This window comes from Eschscholzia californica, unplaced genomic scaffold (genome assembly GCF_041429995.1).
Source record: "Eschscholzia californica isolate CP2 unplaced genomic scaffold, dmEscCali1.0.p SCAF_5, whole genome shotgun sequence".
In the NCBI taxonomy this organism is placed as follows: Eukaryota; Viridiplantae; Streptophyta; class Magnoliopsida; order Ranunculales; family Papaveraceae; genus Eschscholzia; species Eschscholzia californica.
The window spans coordinates 41,951,656-41,967,467 of record NW_028238472.1 but is presented as its reverse complement, the minus strand read 5'-3'; the positions used below and the strand labels follow the sequence as shown (position 1 = coordinate 41,967,467).

General features: G+C 34.6%; 1 protein-coding gene across 1 annotated transcript; it reads left to right on the top strand.

Moving 5' to 3' along the window:
- Positions 1–1,132: 1,132 nt before the first annotated feature.
- On the top strand, positions 1,133–2,908 carry LOC147539317 (putative F-box/LRR-repeat/kelch-repeat protein At1g11620). Its single transcript, XM_086644063.1, has 2 exons — positions 1,133–1,426; positions 1,629–2,908. The coding sequence occupies exons 1-2, from the start codon at positions 1,321–1,323 to the stop codon at positions 2,771–2,773; spliced, it is 1,251 nt and encodes a 416-aa protein (XP_086500189.1). The 5' UTR covers positions 1,133–1,320; the 3' UTR covers positions 2,774–2,908.
- Positions 2,909–15,812: the final 12,904 nt, after the last annotated feature.

Here is a 15,812-nt window from a genome sequence, read left to right as displayed (position 1 = left end):
CATCCACAGGAGATCCATATGTCCACATTAGTACTTACCAGTCCAGATTTTATGTGGTTGAAGTAAATGTCCAGTTAGATATGTTAATAGAAGAAAACTTTTTTACATTTTTTTGTCATAGTAAATATGTTAATAGAAGAAAACTTTATCTTCATCTTTACTTCCATTACGATCACTTCCTCTTCATCATCTACCATCGTTTCTTCTTAATCTTCACCAATATCTTTTCATCCCCTCCTTTGTTTTTTATTTCAATATCTTTTGGGAATCCAGTTGGGGGAAGATCCTTAAACCATATTGATGAGAAATTTTGAGATTGCTTGTTATGCATCAAAATTACTATAGAATATCTAAATTATAAATAAAATGTTGTTGAATTTGCTTTCCGGTTCTAGCTTAATCGCGTACTATGAAATTCTTTCATTAGCTATAACAAAAAGGTGCCCCCACTCATAAAAATTTCTGGTTTCGCCGCTGCATGTCCAGAAGCCGGTCCAACTACCATGAGGCCACTCTATTATTTTGGTATAACTGTGCACGCTGCTGTAAATAGATACTTAAAAGAATAAGTCACGTGATCAGTTGTTTCTTTTTCCCTAAATTGTGTATCAAACACTTGAAAAAATTTCATTTTAGAATTTTATTTTTATATTTTCCCCAAAAAACGTCTATCAAACACGTCCTAGTGGATACTTACAGTTCTGTGTGTTTCTTCCACAAATCCAGGTGGCACTAAAAGAGATAACTTCTTTGAATTTTTTTTTGTGAAACTTTTACTCGTGCAACAATGACAGTCAAAAAGAGATGTGGGAAGAAGAGAAGTTTTTGGAGACACAGCAAAAAAAAATAAAAAATAACAAAGTGGTTTGGATTTTGAATTGATTAGATGGGAAAAAAAAAAAAAAAAAAAAAAAAAAGGAGGGTGATAGATTTTTGCGCGATATTTGTGATGGTTTTTTCGTGATTTCACTAATAAGTATGTCATTTTGTGTCATTTAAGCACCCCACTCTGACCCATACGACCTGCCCCTAATTTTTCCGGTGACATGGGCTGCCCTCATTGTGGGCTTGGTTTTGGACGTTTTGCCCCACTTCTGTCTTATTTGAAACCCGACTGACCGAAACTACAACTGCCTGCCTGGGTTTTTCCATTTCACTTCAATGCATCTCTCTCTCTACATCTTCCCGGATTTCATATCCCTTTCCATCTCTCTCTTCCTCTAGTCTACACGAAATCTCATCGCCTCCCTCTTCCTTTCATTTCGATAATTTCTAATTCACTTCTTCCATACTTTGCCATCGTCTTTGCGAGTCGGCACAATGAACGGCCCCAGAAAAAACGGCGGTAGAATGAAGGGCCAAAGGTTTACAACGAAGAGATGCAAAATGACTTTGAAACAAGAGACTATTCACCGAACCAACATAGGTAGTCATGAATCTCTCTCTCTCTCTTGCTTTATAATTGAACTCCAAAACACTTAATTTTTCTATCGAATGAAAGATTTCTGGATCTACCCATTATTGTAGACATTAAAAAACATTATATATATATTTTTTTTTTTTCAAATTTTCTTCATTCTTTTGTTGTAGACATTCAGAAACTTATAGTTTGTCTCTGTTGTGTCCAGATTACCTTGATGATTATCTCCTTACAAAAATCCTTGTAAGGCTACCTTCAGAAACTCTACTTGACTTGAAAATTATCAGCAAAAGATGGTACTCCTTGATCTCTGATCCTTCATTTGTGAACAAGCATACTGGACTCCAAACTGAACGAAATGTTTTTACCTTTTTTACCAAACATTTCAATCAAGATGCTACTCATATTTTTGACCACAATCACCGGTTTTATGGAACTATTGGTCAACTGTCTTTTGATCACTCTTCATTAAACTTAAGTGAAAACCCCTTATTGTTAGTTAAAAAGTCTGAGGAAATGGAAGTAACCATTGTAGCTTGTTGTCATGGCCTTCTTTTGACTCTCCTCCGAAATGGGGGACGTGCTTCAAAAATCGGCATTTTCAATCCTTTAACTAAGAAGAAACGGATGATTATTCCGCTCAAGAAGAAGGGAGATACTATAATTAAGAGTTATGGGTTTGCATTTGGAGCAAAGTCTTCCATCGCCCCAGGCAACTACTACAACCACTACAATGTGGTTTGCTTGGTTGCAACGGAGACAGCCTTTGTGTTCAAAATTTTCTCTCCTGAGACTGGCAAGTGGAGAGATTCAAATGAGACTACGATAATAAAGTATCGTGAGGGCTTGGTCCAACGCTCAGAAGCTCAGATGCCTGTTTGCCTTCGAGGGGTTGTTTATTGGCCAATTGGTTTACATGGATATATTATTGCATTCAATGTGGTTAAAGAAGAGAGTAGGGTATTTCAAATACCAGAGAGTGTAGTAAACCGTGCAACTGCACATGTTATTAAGACACAAAGGCCGTGGGATGGTTGTGGTTGGCTTGGAGTTGTACAAGATGAACTTAATTATGTAGTGGTTAACCCAAAATTTGAAATAGAATTTTGGGTACTCCATAATTATGAGTGGAAACTCAAGAGAAAGGAAGTCATGAAACGCAAGGTGAATTTACCGGCTTCAATCATATTATGTGATGGTGAGAGACTGTTTTTTCAAGCCAGTACTCGGATGGTAAATCGTGTGCTGGAACATAGAAGCTATGTTTACAATATACGAACTGGTGTTTCACGAAAATCTGCGTTTAAGTGGGGTAGTTGGTTTCCTTGTGTAAGCACTCTTGCTGAGGTTTGAGGTAGCACCCATTTGGAAACCCTGACTAGGTAAGAAAGTAATTTTATGTTTTATTTGCGCTTATGATGTACCCTGAATTACATGACAGTTATGTTTGAAACTCCCTATATCTAATTATTTTGTGTTAGTCAAAAATGCTTTTAAGTTTTAAAATGTGGATATTTTATGTTTCAAGATGTGTGAATATGAAGTACGTAGTTATCTCAAATCTATGAGTTTTTCAAGCTTCCAAACAAAATCGAACAAAAACATCAGAACTCTTGCAACTCCTAAGCAATTTTGACAAATGTGTTTGAGTTGCTTTCTTGAAATATATGAAAAATCAGATCATCAATGCAGACCGAATATGTGAGTGCAAACAACGTGTAAACCCATATTGCAAAAAGAAAATGGAGTTTGCAAGATCTACAAATCCAGTTTATAAGTAGATAAATGGAAAAAAAAAAATCTCGTTTTTTCTGATTTTTTTACAAGGTATTAATTGTGGATCTTGTTAGAACGATAATGAAAATCTTGTTAGAAAATTGTAAATATACCGGTAGAGTTGAGTGGATTGATCACAGTAGAAGAGGATTCTCCGTAATCTCTTGTTGGCTATTGTCTTCATTTACCTGCTTATTCTTCTCACCTAAGTTATGTTGAATAGAATTGTTAGGACCCAGTTGATGATGAGTAGAATCTGCCCAGCAGCTACTAATAATGGGGCAATTGGGGTGGTTAATGAGTCTCGAGAGAGTCTCGAGAGTCAGAGAAAATATTATGCTACAGTAGAGATTCTACAGGAGAGATACTAGAGAACTAAAGGATTACCAACATTTAGTTCAATTATGCTAGAGAGATACCAGAGAACTAAAGGGCCACCAAGATTTGGTTCCATTATCCTTCAACAAAAAAAAAAAAAAGATTTGGTTCCATTATGAGTGAAACTTTTTTTGTATGAGACCGTCCACGGATCATGTTGTGATAAGATGATAAAAAGTCTAGCCACATAACAACGACATGATGCGACTCCACATGATACGTTAATTTTCACTACTTCACTATTAGGTTTGATGAGGCTTATAAAAACTCCAAAACCTATGGAACTTTATGTCAGTAAGTAATTTCATAATAAAAAGTCAGCGTGTCATCTTCTAAGTAATTGTAACATCTCCGTTCATGATATAAGACTTAATTAAGTGAGCGAAGCTAGTTAAGACAACAAATGAAGGCCGCGGCTTTGGGGAATAAAGAAAATTCTTCGGGGAATAAAGACTTTCTTTAAAACTAGTCGAATAAGATTGACTTTTTTGTTTCTTTTTGTTGCTAAGGGGCTTCTAATTTTGGGAGTTAAAAATAAAACAAATTTTAAAATTCAAAGAAATCTTCTTAGAGATCCAAAAATAAGATAACTTCCCTCTTATTTTCTTCATCTTCTTCTTCAAAGTTTGATTATCTTCTAATAACTAAACCCTAAAACTATGGAGAACAAACCTAATTATAATGAAGAAGGCTAGATACTAAATAATGGTTTGGTCTTGATGATATTGAAAAGGTAATGTTAAGTTCACGTTCTTTTCAATTTTTTGGATTCTTCAACTCAATTTTCACAGTTGCATCACGAACAGAATTCGCAGGCATGAAACATTTCGTGCCCACGAAAATTAGGCGAAACAGGAAAGTGTTTTGCATACGAAAACAAGAAGCAGATTTCGTGCTCACGAAACGGTTCGTGCACACGTAATTGTTCGTGCTCACGAAAAGGAGTTTCACATAGTTATTTTATCATTGGTTTCGTCACCACGAAACATTTCGTGCCCACGAAATGGTTCGTACGCACAAGCCTTCCCTGCCACAACCAACTTCCAGGCTGCTGCTGTTAGCCAAAGTTTTGAACCTGTCCAACCACCTCCAACTCAAATGCAATCTACCTCTCGATTTGATTTTGGGGACACGTTAGAGAGCCTTACTTATGCTCCTCCTAGTGTCAACAATGTTCAAGTTCCTTTCACAAGCTCACAATTTTTCTCTTCAGAGATGTCTCATGCAAACCAGGATATGGATGTTCTAGCAGACATTCTTCCACCTCCAGGGCAAACAGATCAAGCTCAGCAGTTTTTAGCTTTACCTGCTCCAACTGGATCGCAGGAGCAGGAGCAGCACTATTCTCTGTAATAGGACCAATATGAGATGAGTTATTTGAATCTTCTTGAATTGGTACAGAAATAGAGAGCTGAGAAGAATAAGAGGATGACACTACTGGAACACTAGTTGTGTCAACTATAGTGATGATAGGAAGAATCACTTGGGAAAAAGATACATTAGATGAAGATGGACTTTAATAAATAGCAAATGGAAATAAGTCCTCATCAAAAACCACATGTCTTGAGAAATATACTCTGCCTGTGCCCATATCCAGACACTTGTATCCTTTATAAGTTGAGCTATAACCCAAGAAAACACATCTCACTGACTTGGGGCTCAACTTGTCTTCTCTATTAATAGCTCCTAAGTGTGGATAGCAAGCACATCCGAACACTTTGAGCATAGAAAAATCAGAGACATGACCAAATAATACTGCGTAAGGAGATTTTCCATCTAAAACTTTTGTTGGTAATCTGTTTATAAGATAGGAAGCTGTATCAAAAGACTCAAACCAATACTCCTTAGGCACAGAAGATTGAAATGCCAATGTATTACCCATCTCAGTGATCTGCCTATTCTTTCTCTCAGCTCTACCATTTTGATGAGGAGTATAGGGACAAGATCATCTCAAAGATATTCCATTAGTATCCAAAAATCTCCTTTAGAGAGTTCAGGGGCACCATCTGTTTGAAAAACTTTAATAGAAGCAGAAAGAAGCTTCTCAAATGTTAATTTGAATTGCTTAAAGCAGTTGAGACTATCAGACTTAAGCTTCATAGGATAAATCCAAAAGTATCTACTCTAATCATCAACAAACAAAATATAATATCTTGCTCCTAAGATGGATGTAACAGGAGATGGTCCCCAGATGTCACAATGAATCATATGAAGAGGGGTAGGAGTAATACTAGAAGAGAGTTCAAAGGGTTGAGACTTGCTCTTACCTAATTGACATGGTTTACACACTCCTAAAGATTCAGAAGAATCAAGAGTAATTACTGCTGACTTATGAAGAGTTTCAAGAGTACTTCTAGAGGTATGTCCAAGTCTTTTATGCCATAAGACTAAAGACCCATTGACACTTGACACATAAGCTTCTTCATGAGAGATAATAGTGTCAAAATCAATAGGATATAAGTCATTTAACATAGGACCAGCAGTCAAAATTGTTTGAGTAGCTAAGTCCTTAACATCATAACCCCATGGAAAGAACTCCACTGAACATTGATTGTCCCTAGTGAACTTAGAGACAGATAAGAGATTTTTTCTTAATTCAGGTACTACCAAAGTATTTTTCAGCCAAAAATCATGAGAGTTGGACTGAATTTGTACATCTTCTGAGCTAGCAATAGGAATAGACTTACCACTTCCCACTAGAACAGATTGAGAACCTAAATAAGGTTGAGGTGAAGCTAGTACCTTAGCATTATTGGTCATATGGCTAGAAGCTCCTGAATCAGCCAACCAAGTACCTCCTGATGCATAATCAGGTTTCATAGATGCAGTAGCACTCTTCAACAATAGCAATATTACACTCTTCCTGTTTAGTCTCATCAAATTTATCATCTTCTGAAATATGCAAGCCAGCAAATGCTTGAGGATGAGCATATTTATCAGGTTCATATCGAAATCTGCACTTATAGGCTTGATGACCCCATTTCCTTCAGATTCCACAAAGAATACTCGAAAAATCAAAGTTAACTTCTTTCTGGTTATGCAGACTTTGATTTGAGTTTGTGTTAGAATTTGAATTTGTGTTTGAATTTCGATTTGTGTTTGAATATGAATTTATGTTTGAATTTGAGGATGTGTTTGAATTTGGATTTGAATTTGATCTTGAATTTTGTGTTTTAATCTGAGAATCATTTGATTTTGTAGCATTTGTGTTTGAATATTGTCTTGAAGGCTGATTATGGTTGAATTTTGAGCCAGACTGATTTGATCTATATGAATTTGTGTTTGAATATGAATTAGGTTTCTTACCTTGAGAAGTTCTGAAATAATATGCTAGTTGATCATCTTGATCTTGACTCAAAAGCCATTGTTCATGATGAAGAAGTTTAGATCTAAGCTCAGGATGAGTTCTATTATGAATTTTTGCGTTTATAGTCCAAAAAACGGGTCCTAATAGTAGATATAATCCTCTCTAATCCTATAAAGGGTTTTAAAACCAAAAAAAATAATATAAATGGATATCTAGTCCATTTGGTCTCATCTAGAGAGAAAACACAAATCTCTAGAATAAATATTATTTCATAATCCCTAATCTAACCTTTCCATATTTTATAACTGATTTATCTTCGAAATATATGCATATCTTTTTCCATATTTATCTACCATATTTCTCTCCAATCATGTTTCTATTCAAAGTAAGGATATCTTCATTATTATCTCCCATATTTCTCTCCAATCATGTTTCTATTCAAAGTAAGGATATCTTCATTATTTTCAGTAACGGAAACTCTTTATTTGATCTTTCTAAAACCGATTTAGTTGACAAACCTCCATTAAACTCAGAAAATCTTCTTCTTCTACATTATATTGCTGTCCAAATTCATCATTTATCAGGTTTAATACTTTCGAAATCTTTATAAACACCATTGTTAATATCTAATATTTCTTCTTATAACTAAAACCTTAATTATTTCGCTTTATTATAAAACGTATCAGATTTATGATACATATCTATAAGATCTGTTTATTAATTCATTAACTTCGAATGTATGATGTTTATTTTCTCTCTCTAAAATTTCCATAACTGCTTAAGATCTTTATGTTTATTCCTTATTCAATGATTCCTTCAAAGTTACTATGTTATGTTTGCATCCAGTGATAATATCATACTTCTTTAGATCTATATTTAATCTTCTGTTGTTTCTGATATTTCGTGAGATCAGATTATCAATCATCAATCGAATGTTTGATGTTTATTTTCTTTCTCTCTCTTAAAATTTTATTTATATTTTTTATCTTGATGTTTAATCCTTCAACTCGAGTTTGACATTATTGCAATCAATCATCATAGCAGATATCTTTAGATTTGTAGTTTAAGCTTAATGATATTCTCATTTTTTTTTCTTCGGATCTGGTTTTCAATCCGTACGGATTTATGAAATATTTGTTCTTTCGTACGGTTACTCATAACAGAATTTACAGTACATGTATTGTATCGTAAATTACCACAATTCATAGTAAATTATGGGTAATTTATAGAACATTACCCGTACTTTAACACCAAAACAGTACTCATTTCATTAGTAGAAATACTTCGCTTTACTATCAAATCTCGTGTACTTTGCAATAATGTATATATAATTTACGTATATCTTCATGTTCTTACCATTATGTATATAATTTAGAGTTAATTCCTATATGGCCCCCTACTTTGTGACCAGCTTCCTTTATGGCCCCCTTTTTTTCGTAAATTCAAATATAGCCCCCTATTTTCAAGTAAATGTCATTACTACCCTTCTTAATTCTAAATTTAAAACATTAAAAAAAAGTTATTTCCACCTCACCCCTCTCTCTCTTTCCACCTCATCTCTCTCTACAACTCACCCCTCTCTCTTTCCAACTCACCTCTCTCTCTTCCCAACTCACCTCTCTCTCTCCAACTCACCCTCTCTCTCTCCAACTCACTCCTCTCTCTCTCCAACTCACCTTCATCTTCTCCGATTGAAGTCGCCGGCCGGAAATTTTTCCGGCCGGCGACTTCCAAAAAAAAAAAAAAAAAAAATTTCTCTCATCTCACTCTCTCTCTAAAAATCCGGCGAAGGGGGTTTCCCTTCGCCGGAGCCGTGAACAGACCGATCTGGTCTGTTCACGGCAGACCTTCGAAGGTCTGGCCGTGAACAGACCGATCTGGTCTGTTCAAGGCAGACCTTCGAAGGTCTGGCCGTGAACAGACCGATCTGGTCTGTTCACGACAGACCTTCGAAGGTCTGGCCGTGAACAGATCTGGTCTGTTCACGGCTCCGGCGAAGGGAAACCCCCTTCGCCGGATTTTTAGAAAGAGAGTGAGATGAGAGAAATTTTTTTTTTTTTTTTGGAAGTCGCCGGCCGGAAATTTTTCCGGCCGACAACTTCAATTCGAGAAGATGAAGGTGAGTTGGAGAGAGAGAGGGGTGAGTTGGAGAGAGAGAGAGAGAGGTGAGTTGGAAAGAGAGGTGATGTGGAGAGAGAGAGAGTTGACATGGAGAGAGATGTGTGGTGGAGAGGAAATGAGGTGGAATTATAATTTTATTTTTATTTTTAATTTTGAAAAAAGATTTTAAGGAAGGGTAGTTATGACAATTACATAAAAAAAGAGAGCCATATTTGAATTTACGAAAAAAAGGGGGTCATAAAGGAAGCTGGTCACAAAGTAGGGGGTCATAAAGGAAGTTGGTCACAAAGTAGGGGGCCATATAGGAATTAACTCTATAATTTATGTATAAGTGCACATAAATTATGTATTATTTATTTACCATTACGTGTACTTTTCACCCACAACAGTAGCCTTGATAAGTTTACCAAACTACTCAAAACCTTCAAATGTTGTCAAAATTTGACAAACATTGTATATAATTTACGAAACTGTACATGTAGTTTATAATACAATATATAATTTTTTTCTTTAATGTATGTGTATTTATGTGTGTAGATTTGATATACTAGATGAAATTTCAAAGAGAAGCATCAAATCAAAGTGAGTCAACGAAACTAATGGAGAGTACATGGATGGGCACCATTTTTGAACCAAAGAAGATTTTGTACTTTTTTTTGTAACAGAATGTAAAGGATGAATGTAAAAGAAATTATGTGTAATTTATTGAACAAGACCCACATACATTTGATAAATTATGTTGTATACTTGACAAATGACGGTTTCTCGTCATAAATAATACATAATTTACGTATTTGTTTCATAATTTGTATTCTATGTGTATTTATGTATGAGTAAAAACGAAAACATATGTTGCTTTAATGTTCCCAGAAAAATATACCATTTCCAAAACTGAAAGTTAAGTGAGACAAAGTGATATATATGTTTTGTATATTAACCCCCAAATCACGCTAAATTGATCCTAGAAAATATACTATTTCCAAATCTGAAAGTTAAGTGAGAGAAAATTGATTTGAATCGAAAAAAATTTACATAGTAAGAGAGAAAAAATTGATTTGGTTTCCAAATCAGTAAAGAGAGAGAAAATTGATTTGGTTACGATTTGTTGTGAATTGATTTGGAATTAGATTTGCTTTCCAAAACGGTTAGAAGATAGAGATAAATAAATTTCGGATTTATACGTTAATTGCTTTAAATCCCCTAAATCACGCCCACATTAGAAACATTCAAAATTCACCCTGGAAAATTAAAAATCCCGTGATTTTTGTAGGAGGGACATGGACGGTAGTTCTCTCATAAAGAATGGGTTATTATGTCCATAATGTAAAAGGACTAAATATCCATGTTTTGGGAAGATTGGATCATAAACCTTTTTTGAATATTATTTTGGTCTATATACCCACGGAGTTCAAAAATTAATGTTTAATTGAAAATTTATTAATAATTTATGTTATTCTTATGTGTATAAGTACTAGGCATAACCCGTGTCTCCGACGCAGTTAATCAGATCTGAGTATAAAGAAACTTTTACAAATAAGAATTTGACTCGGTCGGAAAGAGTGGACAACTATAAAACTAAAAATTTTAAAAGAAGAGATATAACATTATACAGGTCACCCTTACCATAAGTTTAGCCGTCAGCTTATGGTTGATTTGAGTCCATGCGGGAAATTGATTTTTTTTTAGAAAATCATAACCCCATAGATCTCTTGGTACATCGATTTAATTTAAGAAAATAAGATGCTTGCTAAGCATTGCTTCTTCGTCTCTCCAAATTAACCCTATTGTATTATATGTCTACACTTGACAATTGTTATATCTTGCATCCAATCAAAGTTGAGAATTGTCGTATATTTCATCAAATGAAAGAGATACTGAACCATAAAAGGGAACAGTATAAGAATGAAGAAAAAGTAATTATAATGTAACCACAACTGTAGTAATCTCATAGACATCCTCATGACAAATTGGATAAGAATAAGGAAGCAAGACTCTAAGCAAAGTAAGAAAAATTCAGTTAGCAACATTGAAAATGATAAGTTGAAACAAAATAATATTGAAAAGGATAAATAAGTACATAAAATGATTACATGAAATTGTATATAAATAGTAGTAGTATTTATTATATTAGTCTAGGTAGTAACTGGAGAGAACTGAAAACATGTTGAATACCAACTTCATTGGTTTATTGGTTTCCGCTTTATGTTTAGTGATCTATAAATCAATAAAGTCTTAGTGGTGTCACTCTAAATTATTTTATCGGTACGATTGCTCTTTACTGAGGAAGAAAAGGATTCATAGTTGACATAGATTAAATAATGTTTTGTCGAAAGTAATACATAATTCCGATGTTATTGACAAGCTTAACTACTTTCAGTGTGTACCTAATAAAGAAATCAAACATTACAAATTCCAACAATGGGTGATTCTTGACCTTAAGAAGACATCATTCAATTCTCAAAACATGGAAACTTTATAAGTTAACATACCCAAATCCCAAACAAAAACTTTATATTGTTATACGGATCAGTTTCCGCGTTAAAACAAAAATAAAAAACAAAGAACTGGTTCCCCCAAAGTAACTATAAATTATTAAAATTACATAAAATTGAGAACATAAGAACTGGTTTGGAATTCTAGACATACCTCGTCCATTTTGAATCCGGTCTATTCAAAGTTGTAAAGAATGCATCAAGAAGATCTTACACCCTATTTTAAAGAGAGACATGAAGAAGAACTAACCAAAATCTAAACAATAAGGAAGACAAACGGTCCAGGTTTTATATGACTTTTTTTGTAATCAAGGATCATCTTAAGTAGCATATTCATCAAAGCATGGAGCAATGCAGAAAAGATTAACATAAGTTCAATCACTAATCTCTTAACCCAAATCAAACAACAATTTTCCCACCCTAACATTTTTACCAGACAAATTCCAACCATAACCTAGTCGCACACTTAATAGATTTTGTTTGAAGAAGCTTAGGGGAGAGAGGAGGGGGGGGGGGGGGGATGAGGGTTATGAAGATTAAGGAAGGGGAGAGGAATTGAATTTATTGGATGCGAAAGCATAAGGGTTAACAATTATGAATGGTAAATAATGACGTGAATGAGAAACTGAACTGGCCATTAATGAGGAGAATGAACATAAATATCAAGAAACGGAAGGTTAGGTTTTGAATGCATCTTCTGTTACATGAGACATAGAAAGGGTAATGAAGGGGTTGATTGACGCATAACCATAATGAATCTATGTGGTTGTCCTAGTCAGCTTCTGAGAGCATTTATTTTGTCCCAATCACAACCTTTCTGTTTTGTTATATAGATAACAAGCAAAACATTCACCTACTTTTGAAATAATTAAGAAGTGCAAAAGAACTAATTTTACTACGTCCCGAGTTGTAAACAATTTTTTTCCCCTGCAACAACAAGATTACATGAGAAGAATCACTTATCTGTTAAGTTTGTGATCATCTAACTCAAAACTAATTGGAAATGAGAGGAGAGAACTTAGACAATATATTTTTGGTTGCTAAATACCAATTCTCCATGTGGGACTACTCACACGCCCCCTCGCCTATGGCGTTCTTTTGAGCCTAGCACATATTTTTTTTCTTTTCAGGTGATGTAGAGCACGTATGGGCCTAGCTATGATACCATGTTAAGTTTATGCCCATCCAATTCAAAACCAATTGACAATGAGTGTGGAGGACTTAGAAATTTTATGTTTGGATTCTGGGTATCTATTTCTAGATAGTAGATACCCATTTTTCCATGTGAGACTATCCTCACACTATCATATATATATATATATATATATATATATTGACTTGGATACATCATAAGGATAAATACATATTCACCGGCATAAAACTTTATGACATACACTTATACATCCTAAAGGTCGTATAAACTATCTTAAATGTCATTATTAATACTGTAGTAACATAAATTTCAAAAACAAAAACTCAAAAAGAATACTATAGTAACACAGAATCTATAAATAGTGGATGCACAACCACTGAAACAAAAGCCCAAGTGCGTTGTATAAAGTTATTGCTAGTTAGTTTTTTTATGAAAGATGTGTTTTTGTTGTGCAAATACATTTCTCTTAGTAATGAGTTTCAACTTTTAATGTACGTGGAGGGCCCTAGATGGAAGGCATGGCCGACAAAGACCGATGACGCTTCATCTTCTTCGTATGAAGATTATTTTCTCCTTCTAACCTTCATCTTCGAAATATTATTCATCATCTTTTATATGGTTATTTTATGTAAACCAATATAGATTAGTGATTATCTTCGTAGTGGTCATTGTTTTCCTCAGGGAAACCTAGATTATCGCGAGTTCATCTTTGTATCTTCATCTTTGTATCTTCATCATTTGTTCATCTTTATTTCTGATTTTTTATTTCTTCTCACTCATATGTCGTACATTTCCGATTAGATCTTTTTATCTCTCGAGGAACAGTATAAATCAAAAAATTTATTGGATCCCTATCTCTAGAAACAAATTTTTATATATTGAATTGTTCACCTTAATCCCCATCTTCGTTTTATCTTATCCACAATTTTCAAAACAAAATTGTGAAGATTTCGTAAAAGTTTAATTTTGTGAAGATTTTTGCGAAGACAATCTGATGGGAATTTGGGAGCAGCTCTGAATAATATTTGCAAACATGAGTTTGCATAGAAAATACAAAATCGACAATTTGACAGAGTTTGATTTGCAAATTTGTTTGCAAGAGTCTGATTCCACAAATAAATGTTTCAAGTTTGAAACAGTTGTTTGCATAATTTATAACCTTGATTTTGCACAAGTTTCATGGTTATCTTTTTTCGAAAAAACACTGAAAGTTATAAATCAACAGAGGTGGAACCAGGATTTTAAGTACGGGAGGGCTGACCCATACTTAAAGTTAGTAAAAGAAATTGTGAGAAAGCTACACAAAATCCCTCCTCTACAAAAGAGAATAGTGACTGAATTAAAAGCATGGCATAAGAATAAGCAAAATCGAAGTAAGATTTTCATTGTTCGTCTATCAAATTTACCATATATTCGACAAAGATATGCAAACTATTGGCAACATTGGACAAATTATTAACATCCACATATCAATTCCAACAAGCAGTAAAGGCTACCCAAAACCCTTATCAATGCTAATATTAGAAATTAATAAGATGTTCATGAAATTAATAGATTAAACTTGATGTAACGCCCCAAGCCTTAGCAGTTGCCGATATTGTCCCCGCTTTAACCACCTCACACAGGTACGGGATTTTGTCCTTGGCGAAGGCACCACAAGCCTACCCAAAAGGCCTCGGTACTTACTAAGCTTGAGCTTACACATATAGCCCAGTCTCTGGACACTCTTGTGAGCAATGTGGGACTATTACAATCCCCCCACCCTCAGCGAAGAGTCGTCCTCGGCTCTGATACCACTTGTGACGCCCCAAGCCTCCAGGCAGTTAACGATATTGTCCCCCCTCTAACCCGTGTGTGGTGCGCAAAGGGGGTACAATATCGTTAACTGCCTGGAGGCTTGGGGCGTCACACTTGAATCACAAATTTCGATTATTTGCTTCAATAGTTAGTAACTATGCTTTTGATTTGAATCAAAGAAAACTAGATTTGAATAATTGAAAACTAGATTTTTATAAAAGTGGTAGATCAATATGCTTCTTCAAAATCTACATCAAAACCCATGAATAAAACTGACTTTTTGGTAAAAAGTAAGATGATCTTCGTCAAATTTATACCCCCAAAACCCTAAAACAAAGAACTTCAAACTATGATTTGAACCAATGTAACTAGATTTTATGGAATACAATGTTAAAAACACTTAAGTTGGATGTTGATCATGAAAGTGTAAGAGCATCTCCAATGCAAGACTCAATCTTAAAATCTTAAGTGCCACCTAGGACTTTAGAGTTTCTTTTGAGAAAAAACCTCTCCAATGCAAAACTCAATTGAGATCTTAAGATGATGTGGAAGCATTAAGTTTTAAGATGTCTCAACTAGAAACTCTATTTCTGAGATCTCTTTTGAGAGTCTCAAATGTCCTAGTCATCAAATTTAATTTTTGGACCAATAGAAAGTTTTCTTTCTCAACCACTTTTTCCTATTAAATGTGTGTGTGACATGTGTATCTATTAGAGTATTTTAGAGTGTTGCATTGGAGAAGGACTTCAATTAGAGATACTCAAGTTAGCCACATAGGAAAGAGAATCTCAATTGAGACTCAACACATAAGCGAAATAGAGTTTTTTTAAAGTTTTGTATTGGAGATGCTCTAAGAGATGAAAAATTCGATTTGTGTTGTTAATACTTATTAGCTAGCTAGCTTGCTCCGGCTCTTCCTCTCGTCTCTTCCTAAAATCGCTCAATCTCTTCAAACAAAATCTCCCCTGAAAATCCTCACTCCCCTAAAAATGATTTTATATAATGAAATTAGAGTTAATTCTTATATGCCCCCTACTTTGTGACCAGCTTCCTTTTTGGGCCCCTATTTTTCATAAATTCAAATTTGGTCCCCTATTTTTATGTAAATGGCGTAAATATCCTTCCTAATTTCAAAATAAAATATTAAAAACATAATTATTTCCACCTCACCTCTCTCTCTCTCCACCTCATCTCTCTCTTTCTCTCTCCACCTCACCTCTCTCTCTCAAAAGATTCCGGCGAAGGGGTTACCCTTCGCTGGAATTTGTTGAACCAGACCTTCGAAGGTCTGGTTCGAATCTTTTGAGAGAGAGAGAGAGATGAGAGTTTTTTTTTTAAGGTCGCCGGCCGGAAAAATTTTCGGCCGGC

What these genes read in the sequence shown, in the direction of transcription:
- LOC147539317 (XM_086644063.1), top strand. Translation starts at nt 1,321, where the DNA reads ATGAACGGCCCCAGAAAAAACGGCGGTAGAATGAAGGGCCAAAGGTTT. An exon ending in TATTCACCGAACCAACATAG is followed by an intron (nt 1,427 to 1,628) that starts GTAGTCATGAAT and finishes TGTTGTGTCCAG; the next exon opens with ATTACCTTGATGATTATCTC.